Below are 22,493 nucleotides of genomic sequence, written 5' to 3'. Positions count from 1 at the left end.
AATGCAAACGATTTGCGAACGAGCAACGATAAAAATAGGTCCAGGTCTTATAAAGCCATCAACGATTTCTCGTTCGGTCGTTAATCGTTAACTGCATTTCAACCGAACGATTATTGTTTAGATTCGAATGATTTAGCGTTAATCTGAACGAAAATCGTCCGGTGGAATAGGGCCCTAAAGATCATCAGGCCATCTAATATGCCCTCAGAAACCTTTCACCCACTGTTGAAGGCATCTGAGAGGTTTATGTCTCAGCTTGAAAAGTGTAGGTTTATTTACAGTTTTACTCCATCTCCTATATCCCACCTTTACACATTTTGAATCATGTTGACATCTAGATATCATAACTTCCTCTGAACACGTACAAACTTTATTTTAATCCAAAACAAGATCCCAGTTATCTGCTTATAGATTTATATCTACTTTTGTTTGCTTTTCTTGGTCAGTAGCCTATGAAAACAATCATTGTTTTAGTTTAGCATGGTCTTTATAAAGAAGCATGCTAAATGCATAGGGGACTTACCTAGAAATTATGGTGGAAGTATGTAAAGTGTCACGCCTCAGTCTTTAAGGAATTATAGGGGGAAGAAAAACATGGGGGTGGTGTAAAATTTTATCTGTTTCTAATAACGTGTTGTCTGAATATACAGTATATGTAAATGCAATTGTCCATGTGTGTACGTACTTAGCTTGTTGCAGAATGTGGGAGTGATTCCTAATTCACAAGATCAGCCTATATAGATTCGCCCCATGCACATGGAAATTGTGCATTTTTGAAGGAGTTACAATGTATTATGATCTTACATGATTTTTAATAAATAATTTATTGCCATTCCGAATACTATAAAGTGATCCCAGAATTACTGAATATTCTACATTTCTGTTATTATTTTTGTTCCCTGATTATGCTTTTTCTCCCTTTCTTCCAGAAAATGTGTGGAAAGAGGAAACATATTGGAATGTGGCTGTTTGTATGTTCACTTCTTGCTGCACAGTTACTTCATAGTCATGGACAGGAGGATTCAGGAGACCATTCAGGTAAATTTAAACTGAAACGGTCACTAATCTTTTAAGCAACTTTTAGGATAAGCTGTTGTGTATATACATGAGGAGGGGCATTATTTCTAACCATTATTTATTTTGTATGTGGCATATTCACCAAGTTTAACTTTTGCATCAGGCCTCATCTCTAATTTTTAGTTGTCCCTGTGTTAGTTGTGAATTAAACACTAAGGGAGAGATTTATCAAACTGGTGTAAAGTAGAATTGTTGACCCTACCAATCAATCAGATTCCACCTTTCATTTTTCAAAAAGTCTGTCAGGAATGAAAAGTGGAATCTGATTGGTTGCTTGGGGCAACTAAGACAATTCTACTTTACATCAGTTTGATAAATCTCCCCCTAAGGCCCCGTTCCCACTGAGCAAAACTAGCAGAATTCCGCGTCGGAACATGTTCATTCTTCAGCGCGGACAGGGCAGGAGCGCGCGCCTCCCATAGACTCCCATTATGAGCCGGAGGCTAACGGCATTCCACAGCGGACAATTCCGCCATGGAATTCCGCTAGTTTTGCTGAGTGGGAACGGGGCCTAAGAGAAAAAACATGTGCCACAAGCATCTTCATGTGTGTGTATTTTTTTTGCTTCCCTCAAGCCATTCCCCCTCCGCTTCCCATAGACTTCTATGGGTAACATGTAACACGATCCCTCTGTGAGTTTATCTTATCTCTCAAGCCCAGCCCGGTAAATATTTACTGTGTACACCTCAATACCTTATTCAATACTTTATTTCCACTTTGCCCTAGTCAAGGGTGCCAGAGAAATGATGTACTCATCTGCTTTTGACTTTTTGACCAATGAAGGTAAGTAGCAAAGCCGACTATAAAGTTACAGGCTGCTCAACCAATCAATGGCCAAGACGGGACAGTGCTGTGGCCAATGATTGGCTGAGCGGCCTGTCACCGCACAGATGACGTCAAATGTGCCAGTGGAGGCTGCGGTGAGAAGTTATTATTTTCTCTCTTCACCTTCACTCATGACGTTCCCTAGGGACAGGAAAAAGCACAGCACAAGAGGTTAAAAGCACCTCCCCTTCCACCAGTGCTTTTTCCTGTCCCTATAGGGCAGGCACGAGAGGCGGGTGCCTGAAGGTGAGCGCCCATGAAAAGAAGATATTCCACCTACACATTCCTCAGCAGTGGGCCATACCTCACTATGAGTTTTAAGCATGTTGAAAGACAATGTTTAGCCGATGATCGCTTCTGTGGCTGATTCTTGTCTTTATTACACAGAGCAATAATCTACCGATTTGGCCTGATTCTGCAGATTATCACTCCATGTAATAGAGCTCTAAAGTAAATCTCTACACTCCTGCGTACAGAGCATTACCTCCACCATAGGCATCACATTAGTATTTAAAAGGCTACAAACCATTTTTAGTTATTAAGACACTTTTAGTTCTAGGGTAGGCAGTAACTTTGTGTGTGTCGTCTCCCTTGGTAATTTAAAGGCTTCAGGTGCGGTTCCTATAGGGGGTGCGGTTGCTGCTGCCCCCAGGTGCCTGGGGGGGGGCATAAAGTCTCTTTACCCTATACAAGGAGGCCAGTACTATAGATGAAGCTTTATAGTTGAAGGGCCCTGTGACAGATTTTGCACTGGGGCCCACTGGCTTACACAGCTGAAATGCGTTAATCCTTCAGAAAGACTCTCAAGGGTTGAAATATTGCATACATGATGGATTAAAGGGATATTTTTTTCCCCACAAATATTTTTTCTTTGTAATCCTAATTATTACTATGATAATTGCAATACTGAACTAACAGCATACTGTATATGAAATCTATATGCATTGGCTGATGGTGATGGCTACCATTTTAATGTTTCCCTGACAGCTAAATTCCCTGTAAACTGTACTGATTAGACAGAGATTCTTACAAATGTCAACACAGACTCATTTTGATTTGATCATTTATTTTTATAAAACTCATTACTGCCGTCTTTTTCCATAAACATTTTGTCATGGTGTCATCTCACAAGTCTGGAGAAGAAGCAGTTTTGGAAATTTACATTGAACAGAGTATACTATTTTATATGCTGGCTGCAGACTTGCCTTGAGTTAACATGAACAATTTTCATAATGATATTTGTGACTATAAATATACAAAAAGTTACACATTCACTCTATCATGTGTTTACAAGTGTGTTTACAAGTCCACTATGACGTTAGTAACCTCCTAATCTGTTCTCTTGATAGACTCTTGCCTCATCTAAATAATTATGGTAAATTATTCTGCCCATGACATCTGCCATTTGACATAAGGGAAATTATCCAATGTTAAATGCGAGTTACCCCAATTACAGCAATCACAGGTTGTTAAAAGGTGAAAACAATGATGACTGGGCACCTAAAAATACTGACTGGCAAAATGTATTGAAGATAAAAGCCGATTTAGCAAGGAAAATATTGATCACATATGGCCAAAAAACTGCAAAATAAACTATAGTTTTTGTAAAGTTTTCTATTTTTTTGTCTTCGCTTAAACAATATATAATGTGAAATAATTGAACAAAAAAAAATCTTTTCAATACTTTATTACACAAAGAAATCACAAATATTTCAGTTTCACCTCTAGGAATAGTACATATACCATACACTTTTAGGCTATTTTCACACACCGTATATTTCCATAAAACCATGGCCGTTGTACAACGGCCGTGATTTTAACGGAAATATATGTGTCATTGCTGCCTAGGAATCCACATAGTATACATAGTATATGCTCCGGCCGGGATCCCTAGACATGTCAGTTTCCTCCTGCCGCTATTCAGTGAATAGCGGCCGCAGAAAACCATGTCAGTGCAAACTATGCAGCGAGCGTGCAGTGAAGAGTTCTGGTGCAGGCGAGGCTAAAGATCATCCGGCCGGTACTGCGCTGGATGATCTTTTCAGAGACTGGACATTCCGTGTACCAACCGGGTCACGGAACGGCCGGTCTCATATGCTATGTGAACATAGCCTTAGGCTATGTTCACACAATGTATATTTTCGTAAAATCAAGGCCGTTGTACAACAGCCACGAGAGTATATGTTACATAGTCGTCTATGGGATCCCGACCGGAGCGCATACACAGTATACACTATGGAAAAAGAAGGGGTATAGGTCCTCTAGTCAAGTCAATGGATACAGTAAATAATTGGAAAACATACAATAAGTAAATAAATGAATATAGTTTAAATGAATATATTTTACTGTAAAGGTTAAAAGTATTGGTACCATAAAATAATCAATCTATCAAACAACAAATGGCAGTGGCATATTCTAAAATAAAATCTCATACAATTGGTAAAGGTAAATGAATAAGGTAAATGAATAAATGATGCCGGAGGGGGGATAAAAATTAAAAACCAACTCGAGACCGAAGATAAAATGAAAAATGAAAAAGAAAAAGGACAAGGAGTGAAAATGTGCACAAAGTCTCTATGTAGTTTTTAGGCAGATAGTTGATCCGTAGCTGTGATAGAGTTCATCAGCAAAACTGTAGCAGAGTTCTTAATTGGCTATCAATTAGATAAATTTGTGCCAAAATTCATAGATATGTGCTGTAGTTGCACTTAACTGTTGGTGTTTAAGTCCGTAGTATCGGGCTGCAGTTGCACAGTGGAGCCGGTCATTACCTCGCACGGCTCTGTTGAAATATGATCCTGCTTGTCACTTTGCTATTGTAACAAATGGGCTCATTAAGTTGTAAATAAGCATCAAAGGCACATGTTGCTACAGTTGGCACAAATTTATCTAATTGATAGCCAATTAAGAACTCCTACAGTTTTGCTGATGAACTCTATAACAGCTACAGATCAACTATCTGCCTAAAAACTACATAGAGACTTTGTGCACATTTTCACTCCTTGTCCTTTTTCTTTTTGATTTTTGATTTTTCATTTTATCTTCGGTCTCGAGTTGGTTTTTGATTTTTGATTTTTATCCCCCCTCCGGCATCATTTATTCATTTACCTTATTCATTTACCTTTACCAATTGTATGAGATTTTATTTTATAATATGCCACTGCCATTTGTTGTTTGATAGATTGATTAATTATTTTATGGTACCAATACTTTTAACCTTTACAGTAAAATATATTCATTTATTTACTTATTATATGTTTTGCAATTATTTACTGTATCCATTGACTTGACTAGAGGACCTATACCCCTTCTTTTTCCATTATTTATATTTAGTGTCTTAAGGGTATAGACACTTAATAGGTTAACCTCGCCAAGTCATTAGCAGTCGAACTCACACTAACCATATCCTGTGTTGACATAGTATACACTCTTGCCGGGATCCCTTGCGACCCCACAAAGAACTGACTTCATTGAATAGCGGCCGCAGAAACCCATATCAGTGTACACTATGGAGCTAGCCGGAGCCGCTCGCTTCACTGTGTGAACTGACAGGGCTTTCTGCAGCCGGAATTCACTGAATTCCAGCTGCAGAAAACTGACATGTCAGTTATTTACGGCCCTGTATGGGATCCCGGCCGGAGCGTATACGATGTGTATACGCTCCGTCCGGGATCCCATAAAGAAACAAGCATTGTTCCATCGTTCCAAAAGTACGGTTGTTGTTGCCATCGGCAACCATGGCCGTACTTTTACGTAGTGTGATCATAGCCTAAGCCAGTACTATTGGTGATAACACGGTATTACTAAGTTATATGCCTGGGAGTTTTATTAAAAAAAATTTTTGATACTGGAATACCCCTTTAAGTATCAACAACCAGCACTTAAAATGGCCCTGATAACAAGCTAGTACTACAGATTATTTTTAATTTTAAGAGTTTATTTTGTAACTTATTATACTTCAAAATCACACATCGCTCACAATTATTTGAGGGAATCTGTAAGCTGTTCACTTTCCAAACTGCAGGCAATGTTAGGTGAATGAGACACATGGTACTTTTCATATATCTATCTGTGCTTCTAGTATGTAGAGAAACACTTTTATTCTTTTATACAAGGAGCCTTTTCCAAGCTCCTGATCTGATGTAAGCTGGAATGCCCTTGGTGCACTTCAGTAGCTCAGTAAAGCCTCTCCGACTCTATATAATAAAATCATTTTCTACATTCTGGGAGCACAGACGGATATATGATGGTTACCATGTATCTCCTTTTGTTAACAGCTATCTAGCAGTGTCAACAGTTTGGAATGTGAATTGCAGCTGACAGATCCCCTTTAATTACCCAACTGAGAGAATTGCATTCTTTATGTTTGATTATGTTTGTGTTTTTGCAACTAGGTGAAAGTGATTTCCAGGAAGAGATCTATACAGAAGAAAATGAAAATGGAAGAGGCCCTTATGATGGTTACTCATCAGGAGATGATTACTTGATAACTGGACAACGGGTCCCTGGTCCAGAAGGACATGATACAGATGAAGTTACATATTCTGGCTACTATCCAGACACCCAGCTTATAACAGAACAATCAGGTCCTTATCCTACTCCCACAGAATCATTTTTTGCAGCAAGAGATGTAACCACAATCACAACAAGAGTTCCATATTATGGTCACACCACCCCAAGTGAGAATGAGGACAGTTTATCAGCACCAGAGGTTTCCTACCAGGATGGAGGTATTTAATTTATTTGCCTAAAATGTATTTGCCCCACCGTTAATGTTTATTACCTAACCACAGATTAGAAGAAAAGTATATGATCACATAGGGGGGACACGACTGCTGGGACCTTGGTTTTGAGAACGGGGTCTTAAGTCTTGGGTGCTTACTGCTGCTCCATTACTTGTCTATAGGAGCTGCTGGACATAAATAAGTACAGTTTTGGTCATCTGTCACCTAGAAATGAATGGAGATGCAGCGCAAACTAATCATCTTCCATGCATATGGCCCATTATTCCATTTGTTTGTGAGCCTGAGATCATGGGGATTCCCAACAGTTGGGCCCCCAGTGAGCATACACTTATCCCCTATCCTTAGGTTGGGGAATAATCTAAAGCTTTTAAAAGGAAATCATACGCAGGTTCATGCATAAGGTAGCCGCTTACTTCATCTTACCGGCATCGGACTTCTGAACTAAGAGGCTACAGGGAACTGTCAGCGGGTTCTTATGCACAAACCTGCTGATAGTTTAAATACTTACTGGTTTTTCAAAAAAACTTCCCTCTATTCGATAGCCTACCTGATTTCCAACATATTTGTAAATAATATAATTTACCAAAAATGTTTTCCTTATGTCAGAAAAAGCCCTAAAGTCTTGACCCCTAGCTGCCTTGTTTCACTGCTATCTACTATTAATTGCTGGTTGGTAAGGGAATTTCCTCTTTAGTAACACCAAGAGACACCAAGACAGATTACTGGGAGTGGGGGCATGGCTTAGCTAGTGCTATATGAAGGAGATGAGCCTGAAACTACAATCTGTAAGCTTCTCTCCATCTCCTGGTTTCTCCATGCTGTATGAAACGTAAATCAAGCCTTCCCGCTCATCTCAGGCAGCAGCAGTTCAGAGCGTAGTGTTTCCTCTTTCTTGCTGTGCAGCTGGTGTTTTTTCTCACATAATACCAATGATAGCAAGTTCTGTGTATCAGTAACCCCTTCTCCCTCCATATACAATCTGGTTAGGACAGTGCCAACCTGTTCAGCCTGGTGCACTTCCAATACCACTATGACAGCCTAGCTCTTATCCTGCCCCCCTGAAATGGAGAGAATAAGAAAAACTAAAACTAAATGTACCTATTTTTTTATATTGCATTTCATTACAGTGTTGCCACTGGAATCTCTCTTTGGTTTTTATCCCACTTCAAATAGCAGTACAGATACATACTGAGGTTGTATTAAGGCTGCAACAACTAGATCCTGCATGGCTGTACTAGATATAACTGAAAAAAACATAGGATCAAATGGTGGTCTAAGGTTTATGCAGTACAACCATGTAGGGTCTTGGTACAACCACCTGACATTGTGTGGTCAATTAACAGGTAGTGAAACAGCATAAACACCAGCATATAACTTATTGATGGCTTTTGCAGCTTTGGGCACACTGTAAGAGACCAGCCGTTACATGACCCGGGCAGGTCATGGAACGTCCGGTCTCTGAATAGATCATCTTTAGGGCCGCAGAGTTCTAAAGTGGGCGCATCCGTGCGCGCCCGCATCAGAACTTCCCACAGCACACTATGGAGCGTGCGGCTGGAGCCGCTTTCTCCACTGACAGGGTTTTCTGCGGCCGCTATTCAATGAATAGCGAGCGCTGAAAACTGACATGTCAGTTTTCTACAGCGCCGCTAGGTGTCCCGGCTGGAGCGAATACTAAGTGTATACGCTCCGGACGGAATGCCATAGAAGTCAAGGTAACGTATATTTTTGGATTAAGCAATGCCGTTGTTGTGATCGGCAACAACCGCCATACTTTTACGAAACTATATCTTGTGTGAACATAGCCTTAAAAAGGCATACTCCCCTCTATCTGTCCCCCATTTGTTGTTAATCTCATAAATGTATTTTTCCAACAGATATCTTGCTCATAAGCTTGGGTGTGATGTCTTCCTCTGCATCCCATGTAACTATGCCCCATGGTGGAGATAGGAAGCATGAATCCTTATTTTGGGTTACTTTTAAGTACAAAAATATTATTCAGTAAGAAAAATGTAATTTTTCATACGCTATATATAATTCAGGGAAATCATTTTTCTATGATTTATTTTTCTATTATTTACTACACAGTTATTGCAATTCATAGAGATGGAAATAATATAAAATAGTATAGTACATACTGATTTACTGAATTCTCTTTTTATTGTACCTCTCTAGCAACAAACTTAATTGAAGAATTTCGGGTAGGCAGCATTTCTGGAGTGAGAATTGTTACCGGATCACAAAATAATTTGAAAGCATATCAACTAGGCTCAAGAGCACATGTTACAAGGCAGACACGGTATTGTATGCTTTTAAGTCTTTACCTGAAAGTATTACTTATATTAATAATATTGTAATCAAATAGGGAGGGTGGTAAAGTAGCCTAGAAGAACAGTGGTTTGACATGTCAAATCTTTGGGCGGGATGCTATTTGCGAGAATTCTGTAGTGTGAACACCCTGACTTTGTGAAGAAGGAGTGGGAAGAGAAAGGAAAGCTCTACTTAATCTTTTATGGCACTGGTTTTGTGCTGTCTAATGAGTCTAGGTTGTTTTCCCACATTTTGAGTTTTCTTGCACTTCTTTGTTTAAATAATGAGAACCTAATTGATTATGTGGGCTCTGCAGTTTTGACTGAACTGATGGTCTGGGCTTTGCACGTGATTTGCATTACCAGGCTTCACCCAGGTGTTTTTTTTGTCATTCAAATGATTGGATTGAGCCAGTTAATGCTGATCACATGACAAAGCCCAGAAAGTCAATTCAGACAAAGTTTCAGGCTCTAATAAGGCTCTAATTTATTATGTAAACAAAGAAACACAATAAAGCTATGTTCACAAGCAGTATTTTTGTCATCTGTTGTTTTGAAATAATGGTAATTATTTGCCTTTAAATGATGGCCATCCACTACCATTTCAACAGTGTGTGAACATAGCCTTTCTGTGTTTTCAACCCACTCTTGGTTTTGGTAAAAAAAAAAAAACTTAGCAAAAATACTGTGTGTGAACATAGCCCAAAACTGCAAATATCTTAACACAGACATATATATATATATATATATATATATATATATATATATATATATATATATAGTACAGTACAGACCAAGACTTTCTCATTCAAAGACTTTTCTGTATTTTCATGACTATGAAAATTGTAGATTTACACTGAAGGCATCAAAACAATGAATTAACACATGTGGAATTATATACTGTACTTAAAAAAGTGTGAAACACTGAAAATATGTCTTTTATTCTAACTTCTTCAAAGTAGCCACCTTTTGCTTTTATTACTGCCTTGAACACTCTTGATGAGCTTCAAGAGGTAGTCACCTGTAATGGTCTTCCAACAGTCTTGAAGGAGTTCCCAGAGATGCTTAGCACTTGTTGGCCCTTTTGCCTTCACTCTGCGGTCCAGCTCACCCCAAACCATCTCGATTGGGTTCAGTTCTGGTGACTGTGGAGGCCAGGTCATCTGGCGTAGCACCCCATCATTCTCCTTCTTGGTCAAAGAGCCCTTACACAGCATGGATGTGTGCTTGGGGTCACTGTCCTGTTGAAAAATAAATGATGGTCCAACTAAATGCAAACCAGATGGAATAGCATGCCACTACAACCTACAATTTTCATAGTCATGAAAATATAGAAAACTCTTTGCATGAGAAGGTGTGTCCAAACTTTTGGTCTGTACAGTATATATATTGCCCAAACTAGTGATCATAATGTGTGAATGTGTGATGTGTTATATGTTACACTTTTATTCAAAAAAAAAAAAAAAAAGAAAAAATCTTCTAATTGTTTTCAAAAGAAATGTCTCCTCACTTAACTGTCAGATTTGTATCTCTCCTGTTTCCCCCATGAATCAGCCGAGTGTGCAAGTTTCATTTAATAAAGAGTGGAAAATAGCTTACATGACATAGAATGATGTTCCTTCTCTGCCTTTATCCCTACTCTGATTTTTCTTTTGATCTAAAATAAAACATACAGGAAGATGGATGTCCTGTATATGATTTACTGGCACATACTATAGGACTGCCCTTACCACACATTTCACTCATTTCACCCAGTTTTCCTTATAGTTTGGTCTAGCTAGACTTTAGAATAGGTTTTTCCCACATGACATTTATTAGCTATCTGTAAGTAATTGTGGTTTGGACTTTGAATAAAGTGGAGGCCAAGCTGCCACACCATGGAAGGTGTATTGCATTTGCAACATTGGCTGTTTTGGAGGCCCCAATATATTTCCCCCAATAGCATTTATAACCTACTATCTGTATCCTAATCTACTATCCAGTCAATTATAGTTGCATTTAACCACCTGTCATACCTGTTGTTCAAAATAATTGTTAATAAACTGCATTGTTTTCATCAGTTTAAGGGTAGCTTCACATGTACCAGATTCACAGCGGATTTCACACTGCGAATCCTGGTAGTGTGATCTTCAATGGGGTTACATATCTGTAGCGGAATTTGCAGTAACTGCGGCGGTGCGGTGCACTGATTGGCTGAGCAGGACCCACGGGAGCCAGAAGCCTCAGATGCAGCCGGAGCATAGACCAGGTAACGCATGCTGAGGCGGGTTAAAGGGGCCGGCGTTACATACTCACAGTGGAATGAAACTTCCGCGGCAGGTATGTATTCCCATTGAAGATCACAGTAGCAGGATTCGCAGCGGATATTGCTGCAAACTCGCAGTGGGAAATCATTTGCGAATCTGGTATGTGTGAAACTACCCTAAAGGGTGAGAAGAAGTTAACTGGTATCTAACCTACTCATATGTCCCTATAGCTCACAATAAACTGAGGATAAAGATGACTTTCTTACCTTCATCCTCTGTGCCATTTCAGTGATATTAGGAGTTTAATCTCTATGCTACTTAGTTTTTTTGGTGCACTAAGGGACTGTCCCCAGTGCACTGATCCGCCCCGGCTGCACCACCCCCTGGCTGGCCCACTCTGCTGATATTCATTAGGATAGGCCAGGGGGGGATTGGTGCATCGGGGACGGCAGTCCTGCCACCAGTGCACCAAAATGACTTATTAGCATAGGGACTAAACTAATATCACAGAAACGGCACAAAGGATGAAGGTAAGAAACCTGTGTGCTATAGTGAGATATAGTTTGCCTCTAACCATTCAGAGTGATGACAGGTGATTTAAGTGTTTCTTCTGCTCTTATTGAGCCCCTGATGGTTCATAGCTAGCTCAGTAGGCAGTAATCTGTGTAGTCTGTACGCTTGAGGACGGATACTGAGTGCCTTATTCTGGGGTCCATAATTATGTTGGGGGGGCCTGATACTGGAGTTTTATTTGCGGGCCTGTAATATGCTGAGGGTCTAAAATTTGGGGTCTGTGTTATGCTATGGGCCTGATTTGGGGGTCTTTAATTATGCTGGGGTCTTATTCGGGGGTCTGTATTGTGTAGGAGGTTGAATAACGGGGACCTATAATATATAATATATCGGGGGCCTGATACTAGAGTCTGAATTTTGCAGGTCTTGATTAAAATGGTCTTCAGAGCTGTTCACATCCTCTCCCTCTGTATTTTTCTAACTGTAAGGTCCTAACTGTAATATGAGGACAATATACAGAGGAAATTCTGAAAGAAAACAAAACACTCCTGTCTTTCAACATGATGACATCACGACACGGAGGAAAATGCCGTCCCCACTGATGGATTGTGCGCTCAGCCAATTAGTGACTAAAGTGGTGTCCTGCCCCAGTCACTGACTGGCTGAGCGGCCAGTCCAACAACCGGGTTGTGATTTGGCTCAGAAGAGATACCAGAGATTAGGGGGGGGGGGGGGTCCTGTAGCAGTGATCCAGCACTGGAGAGACATCGGGACAGGTGAGTAATGATAGTTTATTATGTTCCGCCCCTGCCTTTAAAAAAATTGTTACTAGCGCCAGACTTCTCCTTTAAATATTGACAACTATGAAGAAGCATTACAACAGGCATATACCCTAGACACTGAGCTGGTGGATGATTTATACATTACAACAGTTAGCATGTGCTGGGAGAAGGGCTTACTGATGGACAGGGTTGGATTGGCCAATAATTATTTCATGTATTAGGGCCTTTAAAGTACCAATCTTTTATTCTGTGGAATTGTCTATATGGGTTGTTCATCAGTGTGCTAAACTTTACAAGATGTCATTGTATAGAATGTATTGAAAGAATATCTCTATCTGCTTATCTTTTCATTAATATCCAGTTGTTGCTAGTTGTTGTCTTATATATGAGTTGTCTCTCATATATTGTATTAGATGAAACAGTGCTGACATCCGTTTTCCTGTTTTTCTCTTTCAGGCTTATATTCCCATATGGAGTACAACAGGAATTTTCACTGGTCGCCGCTTTTAGAATGAAAGAAAAGACACATGAAGAGGTCTGGAATCTACTGGAGATTGAATCAAGAAATGGAGCTGAACAATTTAGGCTGAGACTCTATGGGGAAATGAACGCTGTAGATGTTTATAATGCAGCTGCATTAGGACGAGATAAAGTAACAACATTTGAGAACGTTGACAAACTGTTTGATGGAAAATGGCACAAACTTTCTTTGAGCATCCGGAGAAATCAGCTTACTCTTTATGTGGATTGTCAACAAGTTGGATCGTCACCTGTAAATCTATATGGCACCATCAAGACAGATGGCATCAGCACTTTAGCTCGTAGAATTAAAGATGATTCTACAGCTAATGTAAGCAACATGTACTTCTATCTCCCAAAGACACTTAAATCAAATGTATCACTTAGATATACTTTTTAACAGGATTTAGAGATATACTATACAGTAAGGGCCCTATAACACCAACAGATGTCTGACAGATTAATTGAAAGATTTTTACAGCCAACGTGCCAGGAATGGATTTGAAAAGAGGAGAAATGTCAGTCTTTCCTTTATCACCTGTTCCCTGCTTATAGTCCGTTCCTGGCTTTGGCTGCAAAAATCTGTCAGATAAATCTGTTAGACATCTGTAGGTTTAATAAGGCCCTTAGCCTCATGGCCTAATTTGATCTGTGGGAGAGAGTGTTCCTGAGAACTAGTGCAGCATGAGAAGAGTCTTGGAGATAGGAATGGGTGGCTTAGATTGAAGATCTTAAAGCGACTCTGTACCCACTTTGTGACCCCCCCCAACTACTCATACCTTCTTTTAGCTGATGAGAAGTTCTTTTTGCTGGTATGTTTATCCATGCTGGTGTCGCTTTCTAGAGGCCAAAATTCATACTTTATTTGGGCTGTAGCCGTGGCCTAGAGCGATCTTGCCCTAGGCCAGCGCCGCCTGTGTGGTGTGGTTGTCTGTCTCCCCCTGCCTCCCGATCCACCTCTATCTGGCCACACCGTATTAGCAGTCATTGCGCCTCCCGCCCCCCGGCGCCGCTGCAATGACGTAGGCGGGTCCATGCTGCCTCTCTGGTGTGTCCACGCCCTATGTTTGTGATGCGCCGGGCCTTTCCCCGTCTCTCCTGCCTGTCCCCCCCCCGCATACCATTGTGCCGCCCGCTTCCTGAATCAACTAGTCCTCTTCTCCGCACATGTCCGTTGCACTACGATCCCGCACATGCGCAGTGACGCTATCGGCTTTGTGCAACACTACGTATGCACGGGATCGTAGCGCTACGGAGCGCACGGCACATGTGCGGAGAAGAAGACCAGCTGATTCAGGGAGCGGGCGGCACAATGGTATACGGACCCGCCTACGTCATTGCAGTGGCTCCGGGGGGGCAGGAGGCGGCGCAGGCCTAGGGCCAATCGCTCTAGGCCATGCCTCTTTGGCACGGCTACGGCCCGAATGAAGTATGAATTTCGGCCTCTGAAAAGCAACATCAACATGGATAAACATACCAGCAAAAAGAACTTCTCAGCAGCTAAAAGAAGGTATAAGTAGTTGGGGGGGGGGTCACAAAGTGGGTACAGAGTCGCTTTAAAATAAGATTGATGGCACAACATAAAGAATGGGGAAAATTGGTAGATAGAGATGATGGAGTGGGCAATTATACACAACTTTTGAACATGGTATACAATGTTAAGCAATCTGCTCTGTCAAGGAAAAAATTATTTGATCATTTCTTTTTACTGCAGATTGAAATACAGCAACTGGATATTTCAGCTGATGCAGCAAGGGCAGATGAAGCTTCATGTTGTGAAATAACTGGAGTAGTAAGTTTAATGGTTTAATCTGTGGTCATTTTTCTAGGTATATCATTTTATTTAGCTTAAAGAGGTTTAAAACACTCCAGCAGATAGACGATGAGTGTCTAACTGTTGGGGGTCCAGCCACTGGGAACCCCACGATCACAAGATATGAGGTTCATATGACCTTTTCTGAATACAGCAATAGTTGGTCATTTGCACTGTTTCTCTATTCAACTCTGTAGGCCAGAAGATACAAGGTGGCAAGGTGACATGGGACACTCATTCCTTAGATTGGTGCTGGTACCAGCAGTCAGGCCCCATCAGCTTTACTACTGGTCATCTATATCAGGGGTGTCAAACTCACGGCTTGCAGCCATTGCAAAAGTACAACTCCCATCCAGCCAGGACTGCTAAAGTTTTGGCTTTGGCTGCGCATGCATAATGGGAATTGTAGTTTTGTAGTTCTATATGCAGTGTTGTTGGAGTTATAGAATTTATTAAGAATAAATTCATAAAAAATACCCAAATCCAGGAACAATATGACTGTGTAGAAATAGTTTTAGTTCTTAAACTAAATTTTTTTTTTTTTAATTTTAAGAAATTCAAAAAACATGCAAAGAACACAACCGGTTACAACAGAAAGTCAGTTTGTTTGTTTGTTTTTTTTGGCACTTATGCCACTGTTACAAAAGTGGGTGGGTCCTGGCTTCCTGTGGCCCTTATACAGAAAACTGGCATGGATTAGAGCAGAAATCATGGTGCACGCCTTTTAATAAATCCAGCGAGACCCGCGCCTGTCTCTGGAGCAGGTGTAGATTTCTACACCTGGACTTTTTTTCCCAGGCATAAACCATGATAAATTTGACGCACGAGGAAGCCTCACCTTCTGGCCATGCCCCTTGCTATTAAGCTAGTGGGGCTCATGCCTGGCGTATGCCAAGAAAGGACAAGAATCTGCACCTTTTCCTTGGCGTACACCAGGGGTCATGTTTAATAAATGTGCCCCAAAAAGTGGCCAGTACTGGTGGTAATGAAAATCCGCTTTTTTTTTCATGTGGAAGGATAAGAGGGTGATCTAGTATTGGTGTATCTACAAACTGTTTGCTATGTTTTTGTTTGTTTTTTCACGAATTGTTTGTTTGTTTTCATATAAGTGTTCAGATATAGGTGAAACAGCACAATCTGGTTGCAACTGCCTCCCTGGAGAACCAGGTTTTTCTGGATTTTCTGGATCAAAAGTAAGAAGAAATCACATTAGATTAGTGTATATAAAACCGACAGTTTAAGCTAAATGTGTGCTTTTTTTTTAGGGTGAAAAGGGCAAACAAGGACCAGCAGGTTATGTAGGAATTTTTGGAAGACAAGTAAGTTGATGTTGCTGGAAGTGTCTGTAATATAGTATATGTAGTTTTGCTTAGTCCACTGCATCACTCACACCTGCCAACAGGGGCTCATCTAGAGGAAAGATGGAGATGTGTTGTTTCCCTCATTGAAAAGAGCCTAGGAACGCAATGGAAGTCATTTCTCTTTTGTAAAAAAAATGATAATATTAATAATTATAATAATAATAATTTATGTGTATAGTTGCAGAACATGAATTACCTGATATGGTTTAAATTATATTAAAAAAAATAAGCTCAAAGGGTCAGTATGTTCACACAAAAAAAAATCAAAACATGTTCAAAAAGAAGCTCCCCAAAAATAAAAAACAACATATAGGCATTACCAAACTAAAAAAATAAAGCAGACACAGGCTATGTTTACACACAGTATTTCAGTATTTTGGTCAGTATTTTTTCAACCGAAACCAGGAGTGGGTTGAAAACACGGAAAGGCCATGACCACACAATGTCTTTTTTTGGCCACTTGATGGACGTTTTTTCTGGGGGGTTGTCATTTCGAAACACAAAATAAAATAACGGTCATTATTTGGGTGTAAAATGACTTTTTAAATTGTTAAAAAATTGGCAAAAAAAAGATGCGCAGTTGTGGCTAAACTATGGAAATCTTACCATTATAATTTTTCTCTGCCAATTCCACTCCTGATTTTGGCTACAAATACCTACAAAAATACTGACCAAAATACTATGTGAGAACATAGCCATAAACATGTAAAAATCAAGACAAAACAGGTATAGGCTGTTTATAATGGATCCTGACAGATGGCATACAGCTGCATCCGTTTTTACTATCTGTTTTTTCCCCCATAAAACCCATACATTAAACAGGCAGCAAAAAAGTAGTGTGAACCTAGCCTAACTTTTTTTTTTTTTTTGATGGATTCTAAAAAATTCCAAACTCACACTTTAGTAAAGGATTAGTCAGGATCTGTCAGTTTCTATTTAAAAATAGCCAACACGGCCGCTTAAAAAGGAAACCTGTATTTTGTAATCACTTTATTTTATTTTTTGCCACATAAAAATAAATTGGCACCCAACAATAAAATCAAATAAATCAGGGTCATTGAGTTAAATTCTGAGACGCACTTAAAAAAAATATAGGTAGGTGTTTTGCTTTAAAAAAAAGTCAACAGTGAAGAGTATAATTAAAGGGGCTGCCCAGAGAATACTTTTTATATTATGGTAGGATAAAAAATAAATGAAATGTACTCGCTTGCTGCCAATGTTCCTACTGGTGAGGTTCTGATGGTGCCAATCCTTGCTGATGAGTGCTTCCTTCTGTCCTCTCGATACATAGGAAATGCTCATTCAGCCAGTCACTGGCTTAGTCAGTGACTGGACTTGCAGGCATTTCTAGTGTACAAAACAAAAGCCGCAAGTGGTAAGCAACAGGGACAACACCTTCGGTGTGGGATTCTTTGGCAGGTGAGTATTTTTTTTTAATTATTTGTTTTATCCCACCCTGAGCCTTTTAAAGTTATTTTAAACAACTCCTTTTTATATAATAAGGTTACAGAGTAAAGTAAATTATAAAAGGGCATAACATGTTTTTAGGTTTGCTATGTATTGTCAAGTGTGATAAAAAGTACAAGCAAGACTTAAATGACTTAAAAAATCAAAATACCCAATCTTGGTCACATTTACGCAGGAGTTCAAAGGAGAGCCATGATCCAGGATAGCCAAAATCAATCATACAGCATTTAAAATTCTTCTCAGACACTGTTTTTCATTCACGTCTTGTTAGCCTAATTTGTATCATAACTATAAATATGGGATATATTGTAAGAGCCTTTTAATTGACTCCATCTCACCTACTTTACAAATTCTGCAACTATTATGTAAATTGGGTTTTTAGTTAAGGATGAGCAAAGCTGGATTTTCTGCAAAGGGACGCCTCTGGAGTGGCAGCCTACTCGGCCAATCAGTGACTGACTGAGATGGGACAGCTTTGCAGCCAGTGATTGGCTGAGCAGGCTGTCACTCTTGTCTAAAAGTGACAGCCCACTAAGCCAATCACTGGTCGTGAAGCTGTCCTGTCTCAGTCGGTATGCATAAAAATCCATACACCAACGGATCCTCACCCCAGAAGCCCCCCCATCCCCTTGAGAGAGCAAGAGAAAAAAAAAATAATAATAACTTAAATAAGTTTGCAAGTTCTGGCAAAAAATTTTTTCTAAACTTTGCTCATCTCTAATTTTAATTTCTGCATTTCTGCATTTCTTTAGTTGAATGTTAATGTATTATGTCATTCACATTTTTTCATGACGATGTTGCCACGGATCACAAATGTGATCAGCAATAATTTATACAATGTTAACTACAAGGATACTTAGATGCCTGGGCACCAGGGATTCACAGATTGTTAATTTGTAACACCCTCGTCATATGTAATTATAAAGATAATTTATCATATATGTGTATTCTGTTTATAGGGGCTTAAAGGAACTAGAGGAGCACAAGGAAGAAGAGGTGAAACAGGGCCCAGGGTATGTATTCCAAAGCCACTATGTAATCTGTATGCACATTCTTTGCTGAGCTTTCATGCTTTAACCCCTTCAAGACCGGGAGATTTTTCGTTTTTGCGGTTTTGTTTTTTCCTCCTCATGTTTAAAAGGCCATAGCGCTTGCATTTTTTCACCTACAGACCCACATGAGCCCTTATTTTTTGCGCCATTAATTGTACTTTACAATGACAGACTTGATTTTTTCATAAAGTATGCTGTGAAACCAGAAAAAAATTATATGCGCTGTGAAATTGGAAAAAAAAAAGGAATTTGTTTTCATTTTGGGGGGTTTCGTGTTTACACCGTTCACCCTATGGTAAAACTGACATGTTATATATATTCCTCAAGTTGGTACAATTACAACGGTATGTAATTTATATGACTTTTCTTTAATCTGACTGCTCTTAAAATATTAAAACCTTAAAAAAAAAACTAAATGTGTTTAAAATTGCTCTATTACCAGCCTTATAAAGCTTTTATCCTTTGGGCTATGGGTCTGTATGAGGTGTCATTTTTTGGACTATTTTTTGTTCTTTCCATCGGTACCTTGCTTGCTTATATGTAACTTTTTGAGGTTTTTGCGCTTACGCCATTTACCGTACGAGATCAAGAATGTGATCTTTTATTCATTCAGGCGATTAAGCATGCACTGCAGTATACTTAATACAGCAATGATCAATCAGATCATATCTGTATTACTCTGGTCTGCAGCAGACCAGATAGATGGATTGCCAAGCCGGGATCAGCGTCAGTGCAACGCTGAGCCCTGGCTGGCTCAGTAGAAGGGATCTCCCCCTCCCCCCCCCCCCCCCCGATCGCATCGTTGGGGGGGCATCCCCCACTAGACACCAGGGAAAGAGGGATATGATACCTTTAAATACAGCTGTCAGTTTTGACAGCTGCATTTAAATGTATAATTAGCGGGCATGACTCCTCTCACTTCCACCCGCATCAGGACATACAGTTTTGTGCTGATGTGGGAAGGGGTTAAAGTCAAATTATATAATTTTGTTTTAAAAAAATGATACTTCATATAAAAAATGATACTCCATGCAAATAATATTTATGTAGTAATCTCTTTAACTGAAACTGCAGACCAATATACATAACTAGAAAATGTACCCGGCACTGCCCGGGTATAAAGTGCCAGTGTGTTAATTAGATTTGTTCCAAGAGTGCCCAGGAGGCCAATCTATACCTGTTTTTTTGTTTAAGAGGAAAACGCCAGGAGCCCTATATACCTGACAGCTCTGCACTGTTTACGTAAATTGTAGCTTATGCACATTAGAAATAAACTAGAAACTTTAAACATCTTAAATACCTAATAGCAAAACTGAGATGTCATGTGATCAGACTGTATACAGAGCTTGGTTATATACAACATTGGCAGTGTTATATACAGCCTGGTTATATACAACATTAGTAGTGTTATACTGAGCCTTGTTATTTACAACATTGGCAGTGTTGTATACAGCCTGGTTATATACAACATTGGCAGTGTTATACAGAGCCTGGTTTTATACAACATTGGCAGTGTTATATACAGAGCCTGGTTATATACAAAATTATCAGTGTTATATAGTTGGGGAAGGTGCTGTATACCTGTACTGTATAGTTGGTGAAGGTCCTGCATACCTGTAGTTTATAGTTTGAGGGTCTTGGATAACTGTAGCTAATAGTTATGGGGTCCTGTATACCTGTAGTGTATAGTTGGAGGAGGTCCTGTATAACTGTATTGTATAGTTTGGGGGTCCTGTATACCTCTAGTGTATAGGTTGAGGGGTCCTTTATACCTGTAGTGTATAGTTTGGGGATCCTGTATACCTGTAGTATATAGTTGGTGAAGGTGCTGTATACCTGTAGTGTAGAGTTGAGGAGCCCTATATACCTGCACTGTATAGTTTGGGGGTCCTGTATACCTGTAATGTATAGTTGGTGGAGGTACTGTGTACCTGTAGTGTATCGTTGGGGCATCCTGTATACCTGTAGTGTATAATTGGGGGGTCCTGTATACCTGTAGTGTAGAGTTGAGGGGTCCTGTATACCTGCAGTGTAGAGTTGGTGGAGGTGCTGTATACCTCTACTGTATTGTTTTTCGGTCCTGTATAGCTGTAGTGTAGAGTTGTTGGTGGTGGGGTGTCCTGTATACCTGTACTGTATAGTTTGGGGTCCTGTACACCTGTAGTATATAGTTGGTGGAGGTCCTGTATACCTGTAGTGTATAGTTGGTGGAGGTCTTATATACCTGTAGTGTTTAGTTCAGGGGTCCTGTATAACTGTAGTGTATTGTTTGAGGGTCCTGTATACCTGTAGTATAGAGTTGGTGGAGGTCCTGTATACCTGTTGTGTATAGTTTTGGGGTCCTGTATACCTGTAGTATAGAGTTGGGGGAGGTGCTGTATACCTGTAGTGTATAATTTTGGGGTCCTGTATACCTGTATTGTATAGTTTGGAGTCCTGTATACCTGTAGTGTATAGTTTTGGGGTCATGTATTACCTGTAGTGTCCTGTATAACTGTACTGTATAGTTGAAGTAGGGCGTCTACCATTTATTTCTGTTGATCTGTTGTGAGGCAGCTGCCCTAGCAACCAATCAGATTCCAGCTTCCTTTGAAAATTTAGGTAGTAATCCTATTGGTTGCTAAGGCTTCCAACTGCCATTGCTGCTGGGGAGCTGCAGTGCTAAATCTATCACCTGTGTGTGCAGTGTGTAAGTGTCAGGGCCCTATTCCACAGGACGATTATCGTTCGAATTATCGTTAACGATAAACGATCTCAAACGACCGCTTCACTTCCTGTTTGTGACCACGCGGTCGAAAAGCCCCTTTTTTCAGTACGCAATTTCTCGAGCCTAGGGTGAAAAAAATTACAATAAAAACATTTGGGGTGCCCCCCAAACACTTTGTATATTATGACTACCATGCTCTATAAAACCCACACATCACTTGCTGGCATGTGGCGATCTCTGCGGCGGCCTTTACTTCTGGTTTGTTCTGGATCTGGTTTAGAGAACATTAGTGGTCAAACAACATTATGAGAACGAAGGAACAAACCAGAAAGGGCAGGGAAATGGCTTGTACCAACGGGTGAGGGTAATCCACTTACCTGCGTCCTGTTGGATCGGCCATCCATGGATAGAGTCTGCTCTCAGACAGGCTCTATGCATAGATCGCTGATAACGCTGATCTATGCTATGGCATAGCTTAGATTAGTACATGCAATGTAATGATTTCATGTTTTACAGTAAAAAAAAAAAAGTGTTAAAAAAGTGTAATAAAAAAAAGGTTTTTAAAAGTATTAAAAAAAACTCCTTATCAACCCCCCTCACAATAAAAGTTTAAAATACCCCTTGCCCATTATAAAACTAAAAATATTTTTTTTAAAATAAATACATCTTAGCGTGTGGAATTGTCCGATCTATTAAAATATAACAATATTGTTTCCGTGTGGTGAACGGCGTAAACGGAAAAAAAACAACAACAACAAGATTACTGATTTTTAAAAATTTTTTATATTCTGTTACACCAATATGATATTAATAAAAACTAGAGATCATGGCACGAAAAAAAAAAAACACCTTAACCAGTCCTGTAGGTGGAAAAATAAAAGCGCTATGGCTTTTAGAAGGCAGGTAGGAACATTGCATTAATCTGACCCAGACATCCGCGCATCAATGGGCTTGGTCTTGAAGGGATTAATCTTTACATTTCCAACAAATCTTATAAAAAGGTGATCCAATATTGCAACCTCCCTAAGAAGGCAAGTAGTTATTAAAACAGACATGTCAGCATAGCCAAGAGCTTCT

The 22,493-nt window shown here is 39.8% G+C and overlaps 1 protein-coding gene across 1 annotated transcript in view; it reads left to right on the top strand.

Annotated features, from left to right (window-relative positions):
* Positions 1 to 22,493, top strand: part of LOC138784156 (collagen alpha-2(IX) chain-like) — a 59,776-nt gene that overhangs the window by 2,013 nt on the left and 35,270 nt on the right. Inside the window, exons 2-10 of the mRNA XM_069959669.1 lie at positions 930 to 1,038; positions 1,804 to 1,860; positions 6,297 to 6,632; positions 8,823 to 8,946; positions 12,954 to 13,347; positions 14,731 to 14,808; positions 15,939 to 16,022; positions 16,095 to 16,148; positions 18,617 to 18,670. Of these exons, the coding sequence (XP_069815770.1) occupies positions 930 to 1,038; positions 1,804 to 1,860; positions 6,297 to 6,632; positions 8,823 to 8,946; positions 12,954 to 13,347; positions 14,731 to 14,808; positions 15,939 to 16,022; positions 16,095 to 16,148; positions 18,617 to 18,670 (1,290 nt within the window). The remainder of the gene's footprint in view (positions 1 to 929; positions 1,039 to 1,803; positions 1,861 to 6,296; positions 6,633 to 8,822; positions 8,947 to 12,953; positions 13,348 to 14,730; positions 14,809 to 15,938; positions 16,023 to 16,094; positions 16,149 to 18,616; positions 18,671 to 22,493) is intronic.

Source organism: Dendropsophus ebraccatus, chromosome 2, assembly GCF_027789765.1.
Source record: "Dendropsophus ebraccatus isolate aDenEbr1 chromosome 2, aDenEbr1.pat, whole genome shotgun sequence".
NCBI classification, from domain to species: domain Eukaryota; kingdom Metazoa; phylum Chordata; class Amphibia; order Anura; family Hylidae; genus Dendropsophus; species Dendropsophus ebraccatus.
Note: the sequence above shows the minus strand (reverse complement) of the source record. Positions and strands in the feature narration are given on the sequence as shown.